The 24,066-nt window shown below is 43.7% G+C and overlaps 1 protein-coding gene across 21 annotated transcripts in view; it reads right to left on the reverse strand.

Annotated features, from left to right (window-relative positions):
* DTNA (dystrobrevin alpha) overlaps positions 1 to 24,066 on the reverse strand; it is a 395,888-nt gene that overhangs the window by 148,730 nt on the left and 223,092 nt on the right. For 18 of the 21 annotated variants that reach the window (XM_059724115.1, XM_059724128.1, XM_059724116.1 and 15 more), the window contains 2 exons: positions 16,390 to 16,457; positions 10,955 to 11,035 (listed from right to left, as the gene is read on the reverse strand). The exons of 1 other annotated variant lie outside the window; for it this stretch is intronic. In XM_059724115.1, coding sequence (XP_059580098.1) covers positions 10,955 to 11,035; positions 16,390 to 16,457 — 149 coding nt within the window. Of the gene's footprint in view, positions 1 to 10,954; positions 11,036 to 16,389; positions 16,458 to 21,715; positions 21,821 to 24,066 lie in introns of those variants that run through there. 2 more of the 21 variants (XM_059724126.1, XM_059724131.1) reach the window with 2 other exon arrangements.

A 24,066-nucleotide genomic window follows, 5' to 3' on the forward strand; every position in this document is an offset into this window, starting at 1 on the left:
GTGGGCGCTAATAGGCTCTGCTCATGCACCTGGAGCTGTGGTGGCCAGACGCTGGTAGCTTGAGGGGAAGGGGGAAATGGTGTGGGCACAGGGGTTGGGGGCAGTTGGGGCTAATCATGGAGCCTGACTCACTGCTACCTCTCGCTACAGCAGCGCGACCCAGGCAGGGGTGGCCTGAGGGGTGCGGGTCAGTGCCCACTGCCTCCCACCTCCAACCTTGTGGTTCGCAGGTGGACTGCAGCTGGAGTGTTGCTCCCTGCCCCACTCCCTGTCTCAGTGGCAGCAGAGCGAACCATTGCAGCAACTGGGGGTGAGGCACCTGTCACCCGCTGCCTTTCCATAGTGACTCAGGGCAGGCTGTCGTGGACAAGGGGCATTGGCAGCAGCGGGGGGGAAGCAATGGACCACTGCAGCCTGGTCCGGCCTGGCCCAGGGCCCAAGGGCATAGGTAGCAACTGGCCCATGGATAGCAACTGGCCCCGGGTAATCGGTGCTGTCACAAGCAGGTGAGGCGATGGGTGACAGGGACCTCTCCTCTGCCCATTGAGATAGTACGTTCTGCCACCGCCCCTGGGAGAGGGAGGGGGCAGGGAGCCACACTCCAGTTGCAGTCTGCCTGCAAACTGTGACCCCTGTGCAGGGCTGGAGGCAGGAGGCAGCAGGTGCTGCCCCCTGGGGCCACCCCAACCCAGGCCGCACTGCTGCAATGGGAGGCAGCAGTGAGTCGGGCTCTGTGATTAGCTCCAGCTCCCCCTCACCTCCCTTCTGCACTTGCAGCCAGGTCACATCTCCCCTCCCACACCCCCTCCCCATGGCCTCAGCATTGCCTGCTTGCTACTCCTCCAAGGGACTCAGCTCAGGCACTGTGGTGTGGGCCCTGCCTGAGGGGATCTTCAGCATGGGATGGAGCCAGCTGCAGTCTGCAATGGGGGTATTAACCCCACCTCCCTTCCCTTCAGGCTACTGGCATCTGGCTGCCACGGCCCGAGTACACAAGCAGAGCCTATCAGTGCCCATGCCCCCCTGCAATGGGGGGATTAACTCCCCCCTTCCCCTCAGGCTACCAACAGCTGGCCATGCTCCTGCTCCTGCCACTGGAGCTGAGAGGGGGGTGGGAGGATTGGGGATGCCTGGCAAGGGCTTCTGCCCCCCTGCCAGGCAGACCCAGATGCACTGCAGAACAGGATTTTGCACCCCCACTCCCTTCTCAGACTGCTAGAGCAGTGACAGTGCTCCAGCTGGCGGGGGGGGAGGAGGCAACCCTGCTTGGCTGAAACAGACAGCCCATCCCAGGGCCGCAGAGCATGCTGAGATGCTGGCAGTACCTGATTTAACTTAAACCAGGAAGGGGTCTGGGACAGAAGTTCCATAAACCGGTTTGACCTCAATCACTTAAGTCTGATACTACATTCAACCAAGTTAATATCAAACTGGTTTTGGCCACTTTGAAACTGGTTTATGTGCACTGAACTTCTGTTCTGTTAAGTTTAAACCAGCTTCTGATCACTTCAACAGGTTTATGTGTAACTTCTGTCCCTAGCCTACACAACCAGCAGTACAGACTTCTTAGTTTAGGCCCCCCTTTCCTGCCATTTGTTATTTATTTGCCATAAAATTCTATCAAAGCCAAGTCTTAAGGTCTTTAGGAGATGACACATGACATTTCTTTGTGTTCTGTGGTTTCTGATCTTTGATTTTGAAGAAGACATATCTACTTTCTGTATTAATTTGCATAACTCCCAGAGGACTTACATACTGGGATGCAATGCAACTGGTAAGCTTAGCTAGCATAGGTATGAATCCTTTGTTAATATTTTCCAGTTCATTAAATTAAAAAAGTTTCTGTTGGATATTTGCAGCAAGATCAAGTTCCAGCTGCTCCTTCAGAAGCTATTTGCAGGTTTTATATAGTATACCTCTCGGTGAACACAAAAATAAACTGCTTCTGCAATGATGCCAGATGCTGAAGAGCGCACCTTACATCATTCAGACTGAATAGAACAGAATCAGATTGCTTCTGAAATCCATATAAATAATACTTAGCACCTTCATCATGATCCATCCGAGTCTGGAACTGGCCAAACCAGAACTGCTGTGGAGTTTCAGTTCTTTCATCTTCTATTCCTAAGGCTGTGAAACCTTTCAAGAGGATAATCTCTGTGGATTCTGGTACCACTACAGTCAGGATAATAGTTAGTACTGCAATGTTAAACTGCATAAATCTTCTGTTGGAAGCTCCACCATGACAGGGAGGTTATTAGTCACTTTGTGAGCTCCAGCAATGAGTCTGTTGCTTAGTGAGAGACACCTTAGCCCAGGGCCTGTAGCCCCAGAAGCTCAGCTTGTCCTGGGTCTCCCTAGCTTAGGCACATCTACGCGGTCATTAATGTGCACTAGTTATTGCACATTTAACTCAGTACTTACTTAATGAAGTACTAACTAAACGCACAGTAACTCACGCTACAGCATAGTAGAGCTGGTGCACAGTTTTTTTGTGACGCTTAATGTGCAGTAGCCTAATAACACTTTGCAGTAGTGTATCAGCACAGTTTTTGACTGGCTTGCTACTGTGCAGTGTGAGTAGGCTACTACACAGTCAGCATCTTGTGTAGTTGCACCCCCTGTCCATGAGCTCCCCAGCATACCTACTACCTCTACAGGAACTATGCAAAATGGTAAGCAAATGTAGCTATCAATTTATGCTTTTTTCTAAGGTATGTTGGCCATCTTGGTCCATAAGTATTTGGGATACCTACAAATGTGGTGTCTCTTTTAATCAATGACATTATTTACAGCAGAAAGAAAGCAGCAGGAAAACAATCTTAGTGTTGTTCAACACTAACATAGTGGATCCCAGAGCACTGCAAGCTTCCTGCATGAGTAAGCCTGTGTGTTCCTCATCTTGGGGCCTCTATTTTGCATCAGCTCATAAGTCACTAACGCCCAAATCTAGCAAGTAAAGAAATACCTTGTTAACTTGACTACAGCAAGCCTTTTACAGCAAGGGTTTTGTTATTCATTGATATTGATTGACTGACTGACTGATTGATTGATTGATTGATTAGTAATGTTGATATAAAACCAGTGGCTTGGAAGAGATTTAAACATGCAAGAGATTTCCTGAATTAACGCAACATTGCACATTTTTCAAGTTTCTCTGCTTATCTTTTCCAACTTTATCTATGGAATTTCTTGCTGCCATTTGAAGAATGAGACTAGACTAGATTCCCTCTCAGCATGATTAACAAAGAATGGCAATGACTGGTATTGACTCTTTCCCTTCACCTGACCCTAAGCTGGCCCAAGGCTTAAGTGGTTGGAGAGCTCTTTAAAAAGAAAGGTTTCTACATGGCAATAGTTTCCCCAAATCATATAGCCTTACCATGAAGCTCTGCATTTGTGATTTTGGGGATATTTACTAAAAATCACTGATGTTATTTTTCTTTGTCCAGATTGATTGTAACCTAATTTTATTCATTTGCAGAAGTATAGTGAGTTCAATGAGGATTCCAGGTGACAGTGGGGCAAGCCAACTACTGTAGATCAGGAGGTTGGGGGTTAGGGGAAGGGAAGTCTTACCTGGCTAGGCTCTCTGAATACTGAAGGCAGTTGTTGTTGCAGCACTGGTGCCAACAGCAGCATCCCCATGGCACAAGCTTTTGGGGAGCTGCCCTGGTGCCCCATTCACTCCCCACTATCCCAGATACATACATATTGGGTACAGGGCTGTGCCTACTTTGGCAAAGGTTCCCAAGGGGAGAGGCACCATTCTACTCACTCCACTTGCCCCCCAGATACACTGCTGGGTGCAGGGTTCTGCTGCCTGGCTCCTATGGCCAGACAACACAGAGCTGCCCCTGCAATAGCAAAGACTTCTGGGGTGATTCTGGCACCCCTTCATAGTCAGTGCCCAGGGCTAGTGCCCTGCTTACTTCCCCTAGTTATGTTAGTTCATTTGAACCATAGTATTATGCCTTGAAAAAGTAAATTAGCAATTCCATTCCCCTCCTCATTCTCAACTCTTATAACTTCTGGGCAGCAGTAAAAGAAAGAACTAGCTGTAGGAAGAAATGACTTGGTACAATAGGGTTTTCTTCTACCTGGTACCACCCATTAGGTAGTATCCACTTCACCAGTGAAAACTGCGGTCTCCTCTGCTGTTTTCAGCAAAGCGTTCTTTTGCATTGGCAGAGAAAAGAATTCAGAAAGGAACAAGCAGAGATGAACATGTGTGTGTGGGGATGTATATTTGCGTGCATGTATGCGCATGCACCAACTAAAGCTGAAACAAACATGCCATTGTTCATTACACAGTGTACCAGCCTGTTAAATGATATCCTAGTACTATCACATGTTACTATATGCTAATGAGTACCTTTATGAGGAAGCTTTGGCATGAATAAAACCTCTATTCTTTGCACAGCATGGACTTCTCTGGCGTTCAAACCACCTTTCTGCTTCCACCCTCAGACACGCTGAACCTGAGCTGAGAGCAGATCCCTGCAATTTACTAAACTGGGTCTTTTAAAAGGCTTTCTTAAATATACTCTTTCTCAAATTATTATTTTTCTACAGCAAGCCTTGTCTGGTCTGAGAGAGAGGAGCTGGTTGTGGGCAGGGCAGAAGAGCTTAAAAAAGAACACAGACAGTTTGAGTAGCAAGGGGAGCTACAAACTAAGAGTAGAGCTGTCTTCAAGTCTTTTCTTATCTACTCTTAAATTAAGCTCAGATATAGCAGAACTATTTTTACCTGTTTTACTTTTTTCTCCTGAACATACTATGGTACAATACATAATGGCAATGTAAGTGAAAAAAGAGCATTGCTGCCATTAGCAAGATGTCTGTATTATTAACTACTTCAAGGACAACACTTGGTATGATACTACAGTGTCTAGATAAAACCTTCACTGCAGATGGCCATTATTCAGAGTCTAAAAGTATATTGAAGAAATGAATTAACTTGAGCCAGCTCTTTCCTTACCAATCACAGTACAGCACTTAGGAAAAGAAAAATCTAACAGGAAGAGAGTAGGCAAGCTATTTGATAATGGAAAACATGTACGTCAGTTTAGCCATTTCAGGGCAACAACAGTGACGCTAATGGTGAGATTTCTGTTTAAATCTCTATCTAAAAGGAGATAAACAGGTGAGCCTTGGTAAAAAACATGCATAAAGACACAGGTGGCTGAAAAATAAAGAATGCCTCTGTTCTTTTACATTAGGAAACACACTCTTGTGAAAATAATATACAAACAGATTGTAGCTAGACCAGGCCCTGAGAGAAGCCAAAGGAATCCTGACCCACTCTGGCATCTCAGGATATCCTCAACTGCTTTTCCTGCCATGCCTTGATGTAATCTTTATATTACTTTGGAAGGCTGCCCCCAGAGTCCTAGAGGGAGCCTAATAGTACTGCAATGAACCTAGCTCAACTTGCTTAGCCAGAAATCCCTTGCCCTGCCTATGCTAATGGACCCCAAGTGTGCTAAGTAAAAACCACTTGGTACCTTGTTGACACTAACTGTAAACTACTGGCATTGCGCAGGCCCTACTGTCCTTGCTTTTGCTCTGTTAGCACTATTCACTACTCACGGCCCTACTGGACCTGAGTGTGTCCTCAACCACATTCATACTCATGGTACTCCTTACATCTGACTTCAGCTGTGCTTTGATTACCTGGGCCACTGGCCCTGTCCAAGCTTCAGCTTTACTGGGCCCTCTTGCCTTTATGGACTTCAGCTCACCCAGGTCCCTAGCCCTTTCAAGGCTGCTCCCACCTGTGAAATTCCCTGGTCACCTGTTTGCTTTAGCTACTACCTACTCACTGGGCCCCACCTCTATCTTGTCATCAGTCCATCAGACCCCCTAGTCCTCTCAGGGCTCTCCCTTGGCTTCCATTCCAATACACCGCTGGTACCCTTCTGTGACTGCCTCCTCCCCTTTATGCCACCCCAATGCGATGCCGCAGATGGCAAAGCAAATAAAACTCTGGCTTGCATCTACCGATGCATCTCAAGCAAGACTCAAGAAGTCATGCTCCTGCTTTACTTGGCCTTGGTGAGGCTGTAGCTAGAGTACTGCACCCAATTCTGGGCTGCACACTTTAGAAAGGATGTGGAGAAGCTTGAAAGAGTCCAGAGGAGAGCCACGTGCATGATTAGAGGTTATGAAAACAGGCCTTATGAGAAGAGGCTGAGAGGCATGCGACTGTTCATCCTGGAGAAGAGGAGGCTCATTGGTGGCAGCCTACAAGTACATAAGGGGGGTACATCAGGATCTGGAAGAACATCTGTTCACCAGGGCACCTTAGTGACAAGGAAGACAAGGTCTAACAGTCACAAACTGCTGGAAGACCATTTTAGATTGGACATAAGGAAAAACTTCTTTATCGTCTGAGTCTCCAGAGTTTGGAATAGACTCCCCACCAGAAGTGGTCCAAGCACCTACTCTGGATATGTTTAAGAAACGCTTGGATGCTTACCTTCCTGGGGTCATATGAGCCCAGCTGACTTCCCACCCTTTGGGCAGGAGGCTGGACCCGATGATCTTGTGAGGTTCCTTCTAGCCCTAACGTTTATGAAATCTATGAAACCTGGCAGTGAAACTAAAACAAAACATAAACCAACTAGTCTCTAATGAAACCCTTAAACCTCTACCCTTGGGTCTCTTTGCAGAACCCTCATCCCCACTTTGGCTCCCTTGCAGTCTTCAGGGTATCTTTCCAGGCCAACAGCTTCCCTTCTGTAACAGTTTGGGCTTACAGGAACTCCTCCCTTCAGAGGTCTGGGCCAGACTGAATTCTGATCATCTACCCCTGGGCTTTAAACCTCTTCCAGTCACCTGTTTCTGGTCCTCAGAAACCAGCATAGTTGTTTCTACTCCATAGATTAACAAGCTCACCTCCACTGCTGTTGTCTATCTGTTCTATAGGCTCCACTTTACTGCTCTGCTGGGGTGTTGCCTGTAGCCTGTTGTAGGGCAGCTTGCTCCCAAGTAGTTATCCATAGCCTTGTAGCTCCAGTCTTCAGACTCCTTTAGCTGATTACTTTCTAGCAGCTGCCCTACTTCCTACTGCCCTTGGTTCCTAATTCAGCTGCCTACAATAAGTTGCAGCCCCATACTGCTATCCTTTCACTCTTATAGTAACAGATACCCTTGTTTTCTGTAAGACAGATGTAAGGGTACCCGTGCTGCTATATTTAAGCACAGGAAAGATAAATGGAAGAAGAGATTAAATGGAGTTCCTTGAATTCATTGTGTTCCTCCAGTCCTCACTTACTTGCTATTGATTTTGGTTATAGAAGATTGTTTTAATGTTTTAATGCAGCGTTTTTAAAACTCAAGATACCCCAAAGCAGAAATAAGTTAATAACCATGTAGGCAAATTAAAAATAAGTCAGTATATGCTCAACCTTAGTTCACATACAGCCTCAAAAAGTAGAGCCTTGTTGAACCTTCTTGACTTCAGCAGGGTTTGGCGAACTGAAGTGGTAAAGAGGATACAGGCTAAGACACAAGGTTTATCATTTTTCAAGAAGAACTCTCTATATAAAGGGGACTCCATTTTCAAGAATAAACTAGTAAATGAGATTTCCACATCTAGTATGCCAATGTCTACTTCACATGTGAGGTGAACTTCCAATTGTGGGATTTGGTTGTCTTGATCAAGTACCCACATTTTAAAATTGTGGGAGAGGTGAAGAGTCACCACTTAAGTTAGAGGTCAGAATTTCATCTGCAGCAGAATTCACATAATAGTAAAATAAATATTGATCTCTATTTTTCTGTTGTTATTGTTCTGATCTACTTAGCATTTTGATCTTTATGTCACATATGAAATTACAACAGGGAAATGACCGACTTTACTTTGGAGAAAAATTACTGCACCTAGGTCTCTCAAATGGGGCTTACTAGAACTGTATTTAATACTCATAAATAGATGGGGCTTGAAATCAGCGTTATATAGTTAGATAATACTAGTAAATACAGTGCAGATATTCTTCACTTTGTTTTAACCATGTGCCTCGGGTTTGATCTAGAAGAGCCATCCCTTCCCTCACACAATTTGAATGCTAGGCTGTGGACACATGAATATTTACTACAAAATAAAAAGTAAAAGCAGACACACGTACATAGCTGTACTATGCAGGAAAGCACTTCAATCCAACGTCAAGTTACTCGTAAAAACAGTGTGGTAACTTTATTTTGTGGAACATATCAAGCATTCACTTCCCTAAGGAGACTGCCAATGAGGACACCAATAACGATAGGGTGTATAATATGAACACCTTGCATAGGATTGAGACCAGCAACTCATTTCACACAGGCTACTAAACAGCAGTCAGAGCCCATGGACTATTTATTACTGCATGACTAGCTTCAGTCAAATTAGTGACTAAAGGGTGCAAGATTCCCTATACTATTACCATTATATATATTTTCACAAACCTGGTACATATTTCATAGATGCTAAGAATGAATCTATTACCCATGTTTTCAGCCATCTATTCTCCCCTATAGATAACTGTAGTTTTCATCTGATGTGTATACATTTATCCTAGCAATTAGTGTTATGATGACTTTGCTGTAATTGTCAGCTGAATTAGATTTTTATGTTATCACCCAAGAGTAGCCTATACAGTTGCCATGGAAATTAAGTGAAAATTTCATCCTTTTTGCCAGGAGACTAGCTAAGATTTTGAAAAAGTAGAGTGCAGATGGGGTGGGAGACCTCACTGCAGTAGAGGAGTTAACCTCTGTAGGCAGTGGAAAGAGTGCACTATGCATGTACTACACCAGGGGTTGGCAACCTTTTACGTTAGGTAGACCACTGCTTGCAACCCAACTGCCAAAACCATAGATTCCTTGTTACCAACTCAATTGTCCTGGCAGGGGCAGGAAATTATTTTGGGCAGAGGGCCACTTACCCAGTTTTGGCAGGCTGTCGAGGGCCGCATGGATAGCCCTGCCTCTTGACAGATGCCCCACCCCTTGACAGGTGCCCTGCCCCCTGGTCGCCATGTTGGGACCAATGTCCCAAGGCCAGCACTGGTGGGGCCCAGGGCACAGGCCGGCAAGGGTCTGTGAAGCTGGGCTGGCCTGCACCAGCAGGGAGGGGGGAGCTGGCCCAGCTCCACAGAGCCCCTGCCGGCTAGGACCCCGCACTCCTGCCACCTTGCTCTGGGCCCCACTGGGACTGGCCCCAGGACACTGGTGCGGGCCCTGTGCTCCCACTGGCTCCCCACCCGCTCACTCCCAGTGCCCCCCAGCCCCGCGGTACAGGTGGGGGGTAGTGCTCAGCCCTGACCCCCTGCTTGCCAGCAGGGAAGCTGGTGCTGAGCGTGGGGAAAAGTGGCCCCTCGTTTGCCCCATGGCTGGCGCTCCCTGCTGCAGGTGCTCGCAGCCCACGCGGGGCTGTCTGGAACAGGCACAGGCAGCCTCATGCAGGCTGCAGATGGCTGCAGTGCGGGGCACTGGCCATGGGGCAGGCGAGGGGCCACTTTTCCCTGTGCTCAGCAGCAGCTTGTAACCCCCCCCCACCACTGCCAGCCTGGCAGTGGGGCTGGGTTACAAAGTGGTGCTGAGTATGGGGTGTGGGGGAGAAAGCAGCCCCTCCCCGCCCCATGCCCGGCACCCCACGCTACAGCCACTTGCAGCCAGCCCGGAGCTGCCTGTGCCTGCTCCGGACAGCCCCGTGCGGGCTGCGAGTGCCTGCAGCAGGGAGCGCCAGCCATGGAGCGGGCAAGGGGCTACTTTTCTCCATGCAGGGAAGGAGCCCAGGGAAAAGCTGAGCATGGGGGGGAAGCGGCCCCTCCCTGCCCCATGCCCGGTACCGCACGTTGCAGGCGCTCACAGCCCACGTGGGGCTGTCCAGAGCGGGCACAGGCAGCCCCACGTGCGCTGCAAGCAGCTGCAGCACAGGGCACCGGGCATGGACGGGGAGGGGCTTCTCCCCCCCCCCCGCACTCCTTCCCTGCCTGGGGTCTCCCACCCCTCCGCCCCCCCCCCCCCCGACTTACCTGAGCTTCCTGCGTTGGGGCAGCCATGTGCTCCCAGCTCAGAAACCGCAGTTGGGGCTTCCGGCTGGGGGGCGGGGCTGGGTGGGCTCGCTGTTGTAGAAGCCTGTTGGGCTTCCCCTTGGTCCTACTGCCTTTGGTTCCTGTCATTTTTGACAGGAACCAAGGGCAAAGAAATATTAATTTTCTACATTTTTTAGGGGCCCTGCGGGCCCAGGATAAAACCAGGATAGCTGGAGTAGCAGTTTGGGATTGGCACATTAGTAGTAAAACATGGAACACATCGGACAGGAAGGACAGCAGCAGGGGACTGGCATGCAGTTATTAAAAGGCAGGCCAGATTAGACTTTCACGGGCTGGATCCAATCTCTTCATGGGCCATATCCAGCACATGGGCCCTAAGTTGCAAACCCCTGCATTACACACTTGAAGCAGGGGGTTGACTGCACCTCCCGGATCCCCCCCGTCTTTATCACGCTTGAAAGATAAAAGAAAGGAATGTGATCATATCAATACCTTCTGAACGGAAGAGATATTGCAGAAGTAATTTGCCTCCGACAGCCTATTTGTGACATGGGACAAATCCTACTGCCCTTACTCAGGGTAAACGCACATTAACATGGGCACTTGGTAGGTTTATGGTTAGAGCCCTGCTGACTGTTCTCCACATTCATTTCCTTTTAAAAACCATCCAGTCTGTTTTTTCTCCCATATTACTACACCACAAGCAGAAGATTTTCTGCAGCACCAATACTCAGAACCTCAAAACAAATGACCCATCTGCTGAGCCATGTGGTTTGCAGTTACAAAGGACTCTTCTTAAGGGTTCCATCAAGGAACTCCACTCATGGTAGGACTAGTATAGATGGGCTGCCAGACTAGCTATGACATAATACTAATGATGGTAATTGATGTTCTCAGCTAACATACATACTTACAGTTGCATTTCTTTTGTACAAATCTAAGCTTGCATGCTGTTCTGTACGTGGATAAACGAATGCGATCCAGATCTTGAGCCCCTAGTGGAAGAGAATTATACATATGGAGTAATACTGGCACAGAGAGAATCTCTACAATAAAATGAACCATGTTTGTACGTCTTCCTTATTGACGATATACACATTGAACAAAGAATTAGTAGTGTTAATGAGCATTTTCAAAGCTGCTTAGTTTGTTTTGGAGTTTTTGGATCCAGATTCACAGTGCTAAGTCTTTTATGAAGGAAAGCATTGAATATTCAGTCCACTGTGTATCACTTTGGACAACAGTCTAGTCCAGCTGCAGACTAAAAGGCAAACTGGCCTGACTCCAACACCAGGGAAAATTTCCATTTAATTTTAATATTTAACAATGAACAAAAATAATAAATATCCAGAACTAACCTGTATGTACAGAATGAGGTACTTCCAGAAGACCAAATTAGAAAACAAATTACAACTGCTGAACTACAAATGTCTAGATGGTAAACTTCAGACCAGACATACACACAGGCCCCCTCTACATGTTACAGGTATCATACAATTAACTGGTTAACTGTGCAAGTATCTTGAGACCAGCTACATACACAAAGTTACTTATCATGCCATAAAAAGCTCCAACCAGCTATCAAGTTAGACCTCAAAAATGTGTGCTAACTTTATAGCTGGTTGCTATTGGGCTTTGATTTGCACATGTAGCAGGGTTTCCCCTGTGGCTGGGAACCAGGGCTGTGTGAAACAGCACTGTTTTGTTTTGACTTCTGTTTTGCTGTTTTGAAGGGACAGCATTTCATTTCGTTATTTCGCTTTGTTTCGAAGCACTGTCTCATTTCATTTCATTGAAAGTGTTTTGCTGTTTCGACGTTTCACTCATAGGCTATAATGGGGAACCATGAAAATGCCTATTACTTTGTCACTTCTTGCTTGATTCAGATGAAAATTACAGGGATGGTAGTCTCTTCTGAGGGCCTGAAGCCTGCCAAGTTTCAAGGAGCTATGTGCAGGGGTTTCTGGGAAACTGTACCTCAGGGTGCTGACAAGCAAAACTCATGTCACTTCACAGCAGCGGCAGCCTTGTGTCATCTCACATGCAGATCTGGGAGTCCACACCCCTGGGAGGAATATGGGGCTGTGCTAGACTCCTCCCGGGGGTGCAGGGCCCTGGATCTGTGCTCAGGACGACAGGAGGCTGCTGCCTGGGACTGGTGCTAGGTGCAGCCTGTGCCCAGCGCTGGGAAGACCGGTGCTGCCACTGGCCACAGGCAGCAGCAGCAGGCTCCTGTCATCCTGCGTGCAAATCTGGGGGCCTGAACCCCTGGGAGCAGTCCAGCAGCACTGGGAGGGTAGGTTGAGCTCTGTGGGGCTGGCGGAGCTGCTTGGAGCACAGTCCTGGCTCTCCCAACCTCCCGCCGCCAGGCTGCACTCTGAGTGGCTCCGCCAGCCCCATGGAGCTCAGCCTGGGACACTGCCCACTATGATGTTTTGTTTAACTCTTTCTTCGACTGGCTAAACTGTATTCATTACTGTGATTATTCTTTTCTCTTTGTTTTGCAGTTCAGGCCTGTGTACTGTAAATCTTCTATACTATTTTGCAACTTACAGTATTAGGTACATGTGTGGAATTTACAAACGAGGCAAGCAGAAAACCTCTTTGACTTTGTATTGATTTAAGACTATATACAACATTTAAAATAAAGTTTTTAGTATTATTTCACAATGAGATTTAGTTATGTGATCGTTATGCAGTTACTTTATATGGCTCACTGTAAGTCTCCAGTTAAAGATAAATGGCAAATATTACTCATCCTCACTTCAGTCCCTGTCAAATTCTAATTCAATGCGAGTGAGAACTGGGTCAAAGTTGAAGCATTTCTTTATTTCAAGGCAAGTAGTCATAAGAAAGCACTGACAGTGAACCCAAAAGTCGGTTAAAACTCCCTGAGAGTGTCTTGGGTTTTTTATATGATGCATCAATTAGCTACATAAAAAATTATCGTATGTTTGAACACTTTTAGCATTATCTATTATACGTTGTACAAGGGTTGAAATTATCATACAACTACGATAATTATCACACATCTGGCAATGCTGCTCTTAGCCCCAGCAGCCTCTGGGTGCTGGCAGCTGCAGACTCTGGGTCCTGGCAGCACACTTTCCAATGCCAGGACTGAGCTGGGTCCCAGCAACCACGGGGGATGGCTGCAATCCCCCAGCCCTGGAGGTGTGTGGGCTGGGATTTCACAGCAGCTGCGTCTCCCAGGCTCCCCCTGCATTGGTAATGTGTGATCGGATCTAATGCGCAATCCCACAATCACACCTCCTGCTATGCATGTATGACATGGCAGGAGGTGCAATTATGAGGATCATGCATTAGATCCTATTGTGCCTTTATCTGTATGTGTAGAGGGGCCCTCATACACACACTGCCAAGAATGAGCTAAGGTCCACTCAGTGCAGTGGGAGGCTGAAGCACTTAGCTCCCTGATGCATACAGATTGGCCCTGGCTGCTGTAACTTTCAACTTTGGCAGTGTTCCCAAAGCAAATGTCTGCACGATGAGCATAGGTAGAAACAGCAGAGCTCTGCTGCTGCCCTTGCCTGCCCATGACATTTCATCTATGCCAGGGTTGGGAAGAGACATTACTCAGAAGCCAGTTATATTGATTTTACTCCAGCTGATAGCTTCACCCATGCCACCAAAAATGAGGGAGAGAATCTGGTCTGGATCCTTAACTACCACATTGCCATTCATTATTTATAATGCATTTTAAATAGCTCAAAAGGTAGATTAATAGATTTCTCTTTTTCTATAATACAGGGGTATCAAACTTATGGTCCACAAAGCCCCATAATCCAGCCCCTGTGGCTGTCCATTGACCCACACACTGCACCGGACTGACCCTGTGGCACATGCAGCACTAGCTGGGCCTAGTATGAGGCTGTGTTGCCTGCAATGCTTGCTGGTGCCAGGTCCTGGGCTGCACCACCCAAGGAGGGTGCATGCACAGGACCAGAATTCTCAAATATCTGTCTTTTTCAATGTAATTTCACCTACGTAACTTTAGACTGTAAACGGAATAGAGTACATTGAAATATGGTCCAGTCCTGTATTTTAACAGCATTTTCCAAATCCTTTCTTTGAAAAAAGTCTCTAGACATTAATAGGGTCACAGTGATTTGCAGTTGTATGTATGACTATGTGTTAGCATTATTCTCCCATTCTTTGTTGGGCAATCTGGCACTTGCTGGACCCAAACACTTCAAACTTGCGTGGATCTAGGAGACAAGAAGAAGAGATTTTGATTTCTTCCCAGCCTCTGCTCCATTCCCGACTAGGTTCGTCCACGCCATCTTCCCAGGGTTCTCTACTAGTTCCCTTTGCCAGTTGGCTGTCTTAAAGCATCTGTTACTGGCAGAAGTTACCCTCAACTAAGCATCAGGCTCTGAAAGTTTTTGATATTTCTCAAGACATGCTTTGCTGTTAAATTACTAGGTTTTTCTTTTCTCTGTTAGGATCTTACTGACAGTGTTTGGAAAAACTTAGCTACATTTTTTGTAACACTAAGTTCTCCTTTTATTAGTCAGAATAACCATGTACTCTTTTTTTCCATACACTGCAGGAAAAGCCTGTAGCTTTTAGTATCTGCTTCTGTCACTTTAACCCCTTTACAAGGTATAAAGAAGCTAAAGGATCCTACCCAATATGCATTTTGCAGGGAGTGGTATTAAGTGGTGCTGAAGGAACATATATTTAAAAAATATTGCCATTTCTGCTGTTAGCACACACTGTGATTTTTATTATTTTGGGGAAAGACTTTCTGGAGAAATGGAGTAGAAAATGCAAGCAATTTATTGGCTTTGCTTCTGTTTCAGATATAATTAGTTTTCTCATTCTTCAAATTCCACACACAGTCTGAAATTTGGTTTCCAAATAAAGACCTTGCTTCCACAGAGGTTGTGAAAAAACATATAGTAAGGAGCATGTGCGTGCACATGTGACTGTGGCAAATCAAATATCAAGTTCTAAGTTATCTAAAATCAGGGGTGTCAAACTCATTTGGCCCCACAGGCTAGATGAGTGGACTAGAACCAGTCCAGTCACCGGATCAGTGCATCCAGTGTATGCAGCACCTGCCCAGGCAGGTCCAGGACACTGGCCTGAGTGAGTACTGGCAGGTAGCACAGCCTGGGATGCTGGCCTGGGTAAATGCCATGGACAGCACAGGATGCTGGCCCCACTGAGGGCTCTGGGTGGCATGGGGCTAATCGTGTGCAGCATGTGAGTCAATGGGGCAGCACCATAGGTCATATTATGGGGCTCCACAGGCTGTATCTGGCCCATGAACCATATGTTTGATACCCCTGCCCAAACTGCTGACAAAAATAGCTTCACCTGCCTTTGTTCAGCTCAGGGTTGCATTTTGTTCTTTTCAGGTATTCTCATCACAGGCAATACTGCTGGCAATTTGAAAATAAAACAATGCAATGAACTGCAAGCCTTGTCTGGTGTTTTCGGATTTTGCCACAGTAATATTTTTCTCCTGGATAATGTACATCAGCACCCAAAATGGAAACAAGTTTTCCTGGCCATATTTGGTGCTACTTCTACCAGTTAACTCCCCTGTGAATATATGTAAATATGTAAGATAAATCTATTAGTATTTCATTTATTTTGACTATGCCTTTTTGCCTTTTGAGTTTTGAGCAACAACATCACGCTATGCCTTTTGAGTTTTGACCTTAGCACTCCATGTAAGGTAATATTAGACAGGACACTAATTCATAGAAGATTGTAATTGGCATCTGGAAGAAAAAAAAAATCAATTGGTTCACTAAATGGAGAGATGCTTCAGATTCTGCCTATCATTTCAAATATGAATGCCACAAACCAATCTATGCCTTGTTCAGGAAAAACTCTCTATTTGGAGATCTCACACTTTTGAAATTAAAGGGATTTATTTATATGTTTAAGTGCTTTGTTGAATTGGGACCTTATTTACCTAGAATATATTTATTTTCTAAATCCTTCAATCTTTTCCTTTTTATTCAGTACTTTAACGCACATTTTCTTTCCTTTCTTACTTTTGTGTGTGTGTTAGGGGGAAGCAAATTATATGAACTCTTATGTATATAATATCAATGCTATAAAATCCAGGGTCTATGACAGATTGCTTTCTTTATTCAAGCGTTACATTTGTGCTATTGTAGGCATTACATTTTTTTATTAATTACCTCTGAATAGCTATCCTTCTGCTATTTCAGTTTCATAGTAGAAAAAATGAATTTTGTAGAATGAGATATCACTTGCTTGGAACAGAAAGTTCACATGACATTCACCGATGTTAGATTATATCCAGTTCATCTTTTGCAGTGGAATATTTATACAAAGTACTCACGCATTTCTGCAAACAGCTGCCTTCTTTCTGCCATGGTATTTCCTCTTTTCCCACAATCTTCAATCATTCTAGAAGACAAAAATCATCAGAAAATAGTTCATATCATTCACAAGTTGAACATAGCTGTACATATCCTTGTAATAGTTCCCACATAAACTTTAAGGTAAACTAGTATGACATGTGTCCACAATAGCCCTAAGACAGCTTTTCTGAGGCCCCTTTTGGTGGAAAGGCATTACATCCTCTTCCATATACAAGACTTTGCTTTCTTCTGGCTCTCTCTCCACTCCCAAAAGCAATGTTCAGTTTTTCAGTGTTGTGTGACTACTGATAACTAACTTACACACCATAGAAGACTTTGAGTTTTATCCAAAAATGGAACAGATACAATCTTCATTAGCCACTCAAAATAATCCCTCTAACAAGCCAGCAACACTACTCTATGGTCTGGATTTTACTTGAGATTAGTATTTTTAACCTAGACACCAATCTTAGATAGAGTCTATGAAATAAAACAGAGTGCTCTATCTGCATGCCAGAGACACTACAGCCCCACTGTTCATGGTCTCCTATAGCTTACATATTTAATGGGAAGAGGAACAGTAAAGAACTCTGAAGCCTACCACACAAAATTTCTAAGGATAGAAAAACAATTTTCCATATCCCCCAGTGATCGCTCAGAAAAAAGAAGGCAGTCACTTATGACTCTCCAAAGCAGCTTTACTCAGACTTCTCAAGAAGTTTAGTGAAATTTTATAAGAGGTGCTATATCAATGGTTCTTATCAGTTTTTGTTGGAAAAATTGTTGAATACATTTTTTCTATAAAGATTTTTCAGTTATTGGCTGTCTTCTGATACTATTGAGAAAAGTGCCAAAGGTTTCACCTGATGTGGATATTTTCTGATGTGAACATCTGCCCCACTAGGAACTCACAAAAGACTTCTATGTCACTTCATACAGACTACTGAACTTAGGGCAAGTGGCAGTATTGTTCTTATTGTATCAGTCAGATTTGGTCTCATATCAGTACCCATATGATGAAAGACTGTGTAATCCCCTTAAACATTACATGAGCTCCCCACTACTGGATATTTCTAATTGAGTTTTTAATAGCAGACACAAATGTTTGCAGTAAATTGTCATCTCTCTAGGTGTTGATGGGCTAATAACAACCTTTTAATAGATTATATCTGTTGAGAAAATAGTTTCTAGTGAACACATTTATTAGACAGATGCTTATGAATGTAGATGAATGTCTATTGTTTAAGAATTGTCCATGAGCCACTTAATTTTTTCTGAGATTTATTTTATAGTGTTATTCACTGAATCATTTCTACTGTTGCTCCCTATATTGTTTATAACTAATTAATTATTGATACTTGATAATCAACAGTTACCTGGACTGGTTAGTTTTGATTTGGCATGGGGGTCATACACCCCTCTTTAATTTTCCTGGTTAGAATGACTTAATATTTACGAGCAAAACCTCTCATTTACAAATTCAGAATCATTGTCTAACAACTGCATAATAATTATTGGTTTCACGAACATCCCTGCCAGTAGACTCATTTGCTGAAATACCGTGGAAAACATATGCAAAAGGAGTGCAATTGTTTCAGCTTTTTTTCGTCGTGTAAAATGTTTGAAATATTTCCATGTCTCCCATTATCAATGTCTGTTTATATCTAAGGCATACTATTTGGTTATGTATTATCTTTCCTTCTCGCATGTGGGTGCATCAACAAATGTGGAAGAGCCTCCCCTCTTGAAGATGTGAAATAAAAGCGATATTTTTCAAGCCACATACATCATACAGCAACTTCTCCATTTTCATAGGATGGCACATAGTCTTTCAAACATTGAAAATCCTCAGTCTTTCAATGTGCTGAAAGTGGCCTTTGATGCAACTTTATTCTCTTTTTACTTCTGCCCATATTTCATAGATTTCATAGACATTAGGGCTAGAAGGGACCTCGGAAAGGCATCAAGTCTAGCTCCCTGCCCCAGGGGCAGGAAGTCAGCTGGGGTCAAAGGATCCCAGCAAGATAAACATCCAAACGTTTCTTAAAAGATTCCAGAGTGGGTGCTTGCACCACCTCTGATGGCAGTCTATTCCAGGCCTTGGGGGTTCAAACAGTAAAGAAGTTTTTCCTTATGTCCAGCCTAAAAAAGTCTTGGAGGAGTTTGTGACCGTTGGACCTTGTCATCCCTTGGGGCGCTCAGGAGGTATTCTACCAGGTCCTGATGCATACCCCAATGTACTTATAGGCTGCCACCAGGTATATTTATTCTTATATCTACAAATATAAAACAAGATATAAAATAGAAAACAAATATAAAAATAAATATATATCAGTTATTCTTTGGAATCATTCCAGAGCACCTCAAATGCATTAATACATTTATCTTCCTGTTATCCAAAGAAAGAGTATTCATCTCATTTTATAGTTTTGTAGGCATTCAGAGAATTATTTGACTTACCTAGGATAACATAGGAAGCCTGTGGCAGAACCAGGAACATTATCTTAGGTGTCTGAAGCCCTTGGCTAATACAATATGTTTATTACTGGATGATACTAAAATGCTGTAATACAGTGGTGTTCAATCGCCATCCTGCAGGCCAGATCTAGCCCATGGAACTTTGTCATCTTAGCCATGACACTCCCCACAGGTCCAAAAATTTGGCAGCCGGGAAGCAGTGGCAGCATGAAGTGCTTCCAGAGCCACAGCAATTAACACTACCACTGCTCCCCACCACCAGATTTCCAGCCCAGTTGGGAGCACTGTGGTCTAGATGACATACATGGTCCTGTGTGCCAGATCATGGTGACCTGCAGGGGTGCACTATGGCTGGATCCAGCACATGGGGTCAGGCTGGCATACCAAATTACACCCACAGACCAACTGTCCACCACAGATCTGGCCCATAGGGCCAGACAGGCTGAGCAGTACTTTTATAGTGTTACACCTTATCATCTGGGAGTCATGCTTTGGAGACCTTTTGAAACCCTTTAAGAACTTTCTTCAGCTTCCAGAGACTCACTATGTAAATCCAGTGGTACTTACAGGAAGACGAGATGTGTGACAAACTTATTTTAAATGACAATTCCTGCACCAGTATTCATCTTCAATACTAGTGTCTTTTAAAAGACACCAGTATTGTCTTTTAAAAGACAACTCAAACAGCAGTGTTTGAGCAATAATAGAACAAAAATGATGTACAAGTCATAAGTGCTAATGAGTGTCAGTCATCTCAGCTAGCCACCTCCTATTCCTCCTTTGCATTTTACTCGCCTTCCTGTCCACAAAAAGGAGAAAACATTGTTACATGAAGTTATGTAAAATGGTTATTTGTAAGTTCCACTGGTAGAAAGTTCAGCTTATCTATACAAATTTACCGCATGATTATGAGTTTATACTAAAAAGCACCAACACCTTGATCTACAGGTTATTACAGCACCCCTTTCCTCCAGGCCCACAGACTATGGGTCTGGCAGCTCTTAGAAACAAAACTTGACGATAGAGATTTCAGCGTGAGATACTCAGAATTCAGTCCCCAGTGTTGGATCAAAATTACTTTAAACATTATCTCACTCCATTTGTTTCTCTTCTGCTTACAGAAAATAGCACTTAAAAAAAAAACTAACTAAAAACTAAAGAACTAAACACTAAAGAAAAGATTATATAACATATGTAATTCCTATAATATGGGTTGTAGTATATTTGTCTTCTATTAATTCCTTCCACCATTTGTTTTCCTCTTCAAGAAAGAAATTTTCTATGTGGGCAGGAAGAATACCATAAGTGTATAAGAGACAATAAACTTCAATGTACTGCAGATGCTCCTCCTGAGAATCTGAAATCTGCTTTCAACCACAAGATTTCCAACCTTTAAAAATATAGGACATTCTTTTATTTGATATTGATATGCTGAACCAATTGTTTTTATTGTCACTTTAGTACAGCTTCAGGAAAAATGACAAACAGTTAACCCTAATTTATGATCTTCATTCTAATCTTTCTGTCCATAAAACACAGAGTATACGTAAGGTATCCAGGTTGTAGCCATGTTGGACTAAAGGAAAAACCAGTCAGGACTCATGGTAGAGGTGATATCTTTTATTAGACCAACTAGATTTTGGGGGGAAAAAAAAGAGCTCAGAAACACCTCACCAGATGAGAAATGCCTGCTAAGAAAAGCATTCCATCTATTTACTCTTCTGTGAAATATGAAACACCATAACAAGAAGGAAATAGGAATACATCCTGCTTAACACCAAACAACTTTGAGGTAAACAGACTATTCCAACTTTTCTCTGGACCTAATCTGCATATAAAATGAACTTTTCCAAACAGGAGATTTTACCACAACTTCAACTCTCCTATGAAATATGAACTTTCATTTCAACCCAGGACAACTTTTACAATCTTTTCTCCAATGCCTGATGATGAAGGGCGTTTGTGCCTGAAAACTTGCAGTTAAAGATATTTTTTTTGCAAAAATCTAGTTGGTCTAATAAAACATATCACCTCAACTACGAGTCCTGATTGCTAGTATACTTAAAGAATTTTTTAATATAAATCTTTTTTATAATGTCTAGGAAAACAACAGAAGAAGAAAACAAAACACATCTCCCCTTCCTGGCTGCTGGGCATCTTTGATTTATGAATATTGTAACATACTACGGTATGTCTAGTCCATTTTCTAATTTTCAGTGATTCTATGTTGGGGTTAGTTCTGCTTTGAGCAGGAGGTTGGACTAGATGACCTCCTGAGGTCCCTTCTAACCCTAATTTTCTATGGTTCTATAATTCATTTCATGAGAATTTTACTTGCTACAGTATCAATTGATTATTTTAATGATCATTTTTCAATAGTGAGCCTTCTTATATTAGGTTCACTACTATTTCGCAAGTCACAATTTATGAAAAGGACTTTTGCTTCCCAATTAACATTTTGAAAAAGGCCTTGCTTATAGGTGGGGTCTATGAAAGATGAAGAACAAAGGGAGTCACAGTCAGAGTGCCAGTGAGAGAAATCAGGCACTAAAATATAATGGTCATAGAGTGAACAATTCATGAAGTCTTATGCAATGATTAAAATATCTTTTCTCCTCTGCAACAACATTCAGGTCAGGTCAGAGTTTGGATAAATCTAGCTACTTCCAGTGTAACAGGTATGTGTAAAAAGAAGAGAAAAATTTGCTCTGTTTGATTTTTGGCCAGTTTTGTTCAGAGGTTCTGCAGTATCTGAGCAAGAGCTTCAGGCTGCAACTACTGACAGAAAGCTTTGCCCCACAAGGCCAGTACAATCTAGCAGAGTACCTGGGACTTCTAGTAGTAGAGAATTCTCCTTCCTTCCTCCAGGAGGACAAGGCCCATCACCCTTTGTATCAGCAATCTTTATTTCCATGCTCTACCAGTCATATTTTGGTGCTCCCAGTCTCATGAAATTATTCTCTTTTTTACTTGAGTTGGATGGTTAAGCGCTAAAAATTAGAGGCAAGTAGACCAGTAAAGAGTTGTTGTCTTCCTACTGTACAATTGTCATATATTAGACAAAACAGAAAATACAGTTTTCTACAGAGCTGGTCAATTTTTAAAACCAGCTTTGACTAAGCAATAAAGTTCTGTTTTTATTAAAACAGACTCCCCAGCTTTAAACCCATTATTTACACATTTCTTCTTTAATTTACTTCTTTGTAAGTAGGTTAAGCCCTTATGCCTGAACCCATCAGTTGCCATTATTTGGCACAATTTGATTTACCAGTAAATTGTCCTCCATAATCTGTAACCTGTTATTTCATTCCACAACTGAATAGCATCAAAGACGCTGATTAATGAAAATTAAACTACACTCCAGGTCCAGCCCATAGGGTTTTTTTTAAAGTTTCCTGGAAAATCTAACCAAATTCCCACTGTATGCACATGATTCATTCACACTGGGAAGATGTTTCATATTAACTCTTCCTTTCTCAACAAATGATAGATACTGTGCATCAAATTTGAGCCTGCTGTAAATGATACAAGTCAGCTGATAGAAGTGTGGTTACAGCAGAGTTGAATTTAGCCTGGTGATGTGGCAGTTAAAAGGGATCTTAAATGCTAGCTAAAAGCATATTTGCAGAGTTCCCCAATTCAGCAATCCTTGAAGTTAATAACAAGAATCAAGAAAGGCCATTTCAGACCCCTTTCCTCTTTAATGGATTCAGTGGTGCCTTATGAATGTCTTGTTTTATTTCTTTTAATGAAACAGTCCTCTAATAGGTCTCTCAGCTTCACATTCCAGCACTAATCTTTAGCAATATAATAAAATTGTTCAATGCTCTTTCCTGAGGCTAGGTATAATTGCATTGCACTTACAGCACTTGTTTGTACTTTATCTAGATGAGCTACTTACAGTGTAGGAGAAAATAAAAGCTGATACTATGCTCATATCAAATGTTCACCTCAGCAACTCTGCCTCTTCATATTTTATATTGTCCTGGAATGTTTAAATTAAAATATCAGGTTCTGTCACTTGATTAATTCCTTTAACAGGATGCTTTCTTCTCTCTCTCTCTTTTCTTAAAAAAAAAAAAAAGCTCTAGTACAGACTTTTCATTGTAGGGGTACATTTAGGAAGGGATTTTCAAAATTGCATACAGCATCAGCATAACTCTGTTCCCAATAAAACTTGTGGTAAAGTTTCTATTCGCTGCAAGAGAGGCAGTTTGGGAGACACCCTGGCCGGATCCAGATGTACAGGCACATGCGTTTCCCTGGGGACTACTGCTGCTGCTACTTGTTTCCGAAGAATGCCTGTGCATGTGTGCTCTGCTGCATGGCATGTTGCCCTGAGTGGGGCAGAGAAGGCTGGAGCCAGCACCTGGCCTGTCCCAGCAATCTTACCTGGGGTCCTGGGGGCCTCCCACGGCTCCAGCAGCAGTGATCTGGCAGCAGGGAGCCTAGCCAGCAGCCAGAACATGGCTCGAGCCAGCCAGGCTCCAGTTTGGGGCAGTGCACACTGTCGCCATATGCGCCGTCCTGCTTTTTTCCACTGCAGGGTTTTTGACACTGGGATAGCCAGCAAATCAGCAACGCAGATTAGTAGGGCTGTGCAAAATTTCGCCGACCATTTTGTTTCAACACTGTTTCAACTCATTTCGAGGTTGAAACAGCAAAATCAAAACAAAGCAAAGGGCATCGAAACAGCCTTGAAACAAAATGAGGCTAGTTGAAATGTTTCAAAAATCGAAACTTTTCGACCGTAGTGTTGGGGATGGGAAGTCTGTCAGCTGGGTTGACTTCCCATCCCCGGCGCAAGATCCAGCAGCACAAGATCCAATGTAGTGCATGAGGGGACATGGGAAGTCAGCCCAGATGGGCTGACTCCCTGTCCCAGGCCCGAGCTAGTGGAGCATCGAAACTGAGTTGAAACAGCCTTACTGTTTCAACGAAGAAAAACGGAACAGCTGTTTTGAATCGAAATGAAATTCAATGTGAAACCCTGTTCTGTCCAAACCTCGAAACTCAAGGTGAAACGGAATGGTGCCATTTTGCACTACTAATTTGCAGGGCTGTGCAAATCAGCAGCATGGGGAATGCCTGCATGTGTCGTGTGCGGTGTGCAGCACTGCAGATGGGTCTGTGGCACTGCATATTGTACATGCATGTTTGTCTGGATCTGCTGCTGA

Source organism: Alligator mississippiensis, chromosome 3 (genome assembly GCF_030867095.1).
Source record: "Alligator mississippiensis isolate rAllMis1 chromosome 3, rAllMis1, whole genome shotgun sequence".
In the NCBI taxonomy this organism is placed as follows: Eukaryota; Metazoa; Chordata; order Crocodylia; family Alligatoridae; genus Alligator; species Alligator mississippiensis.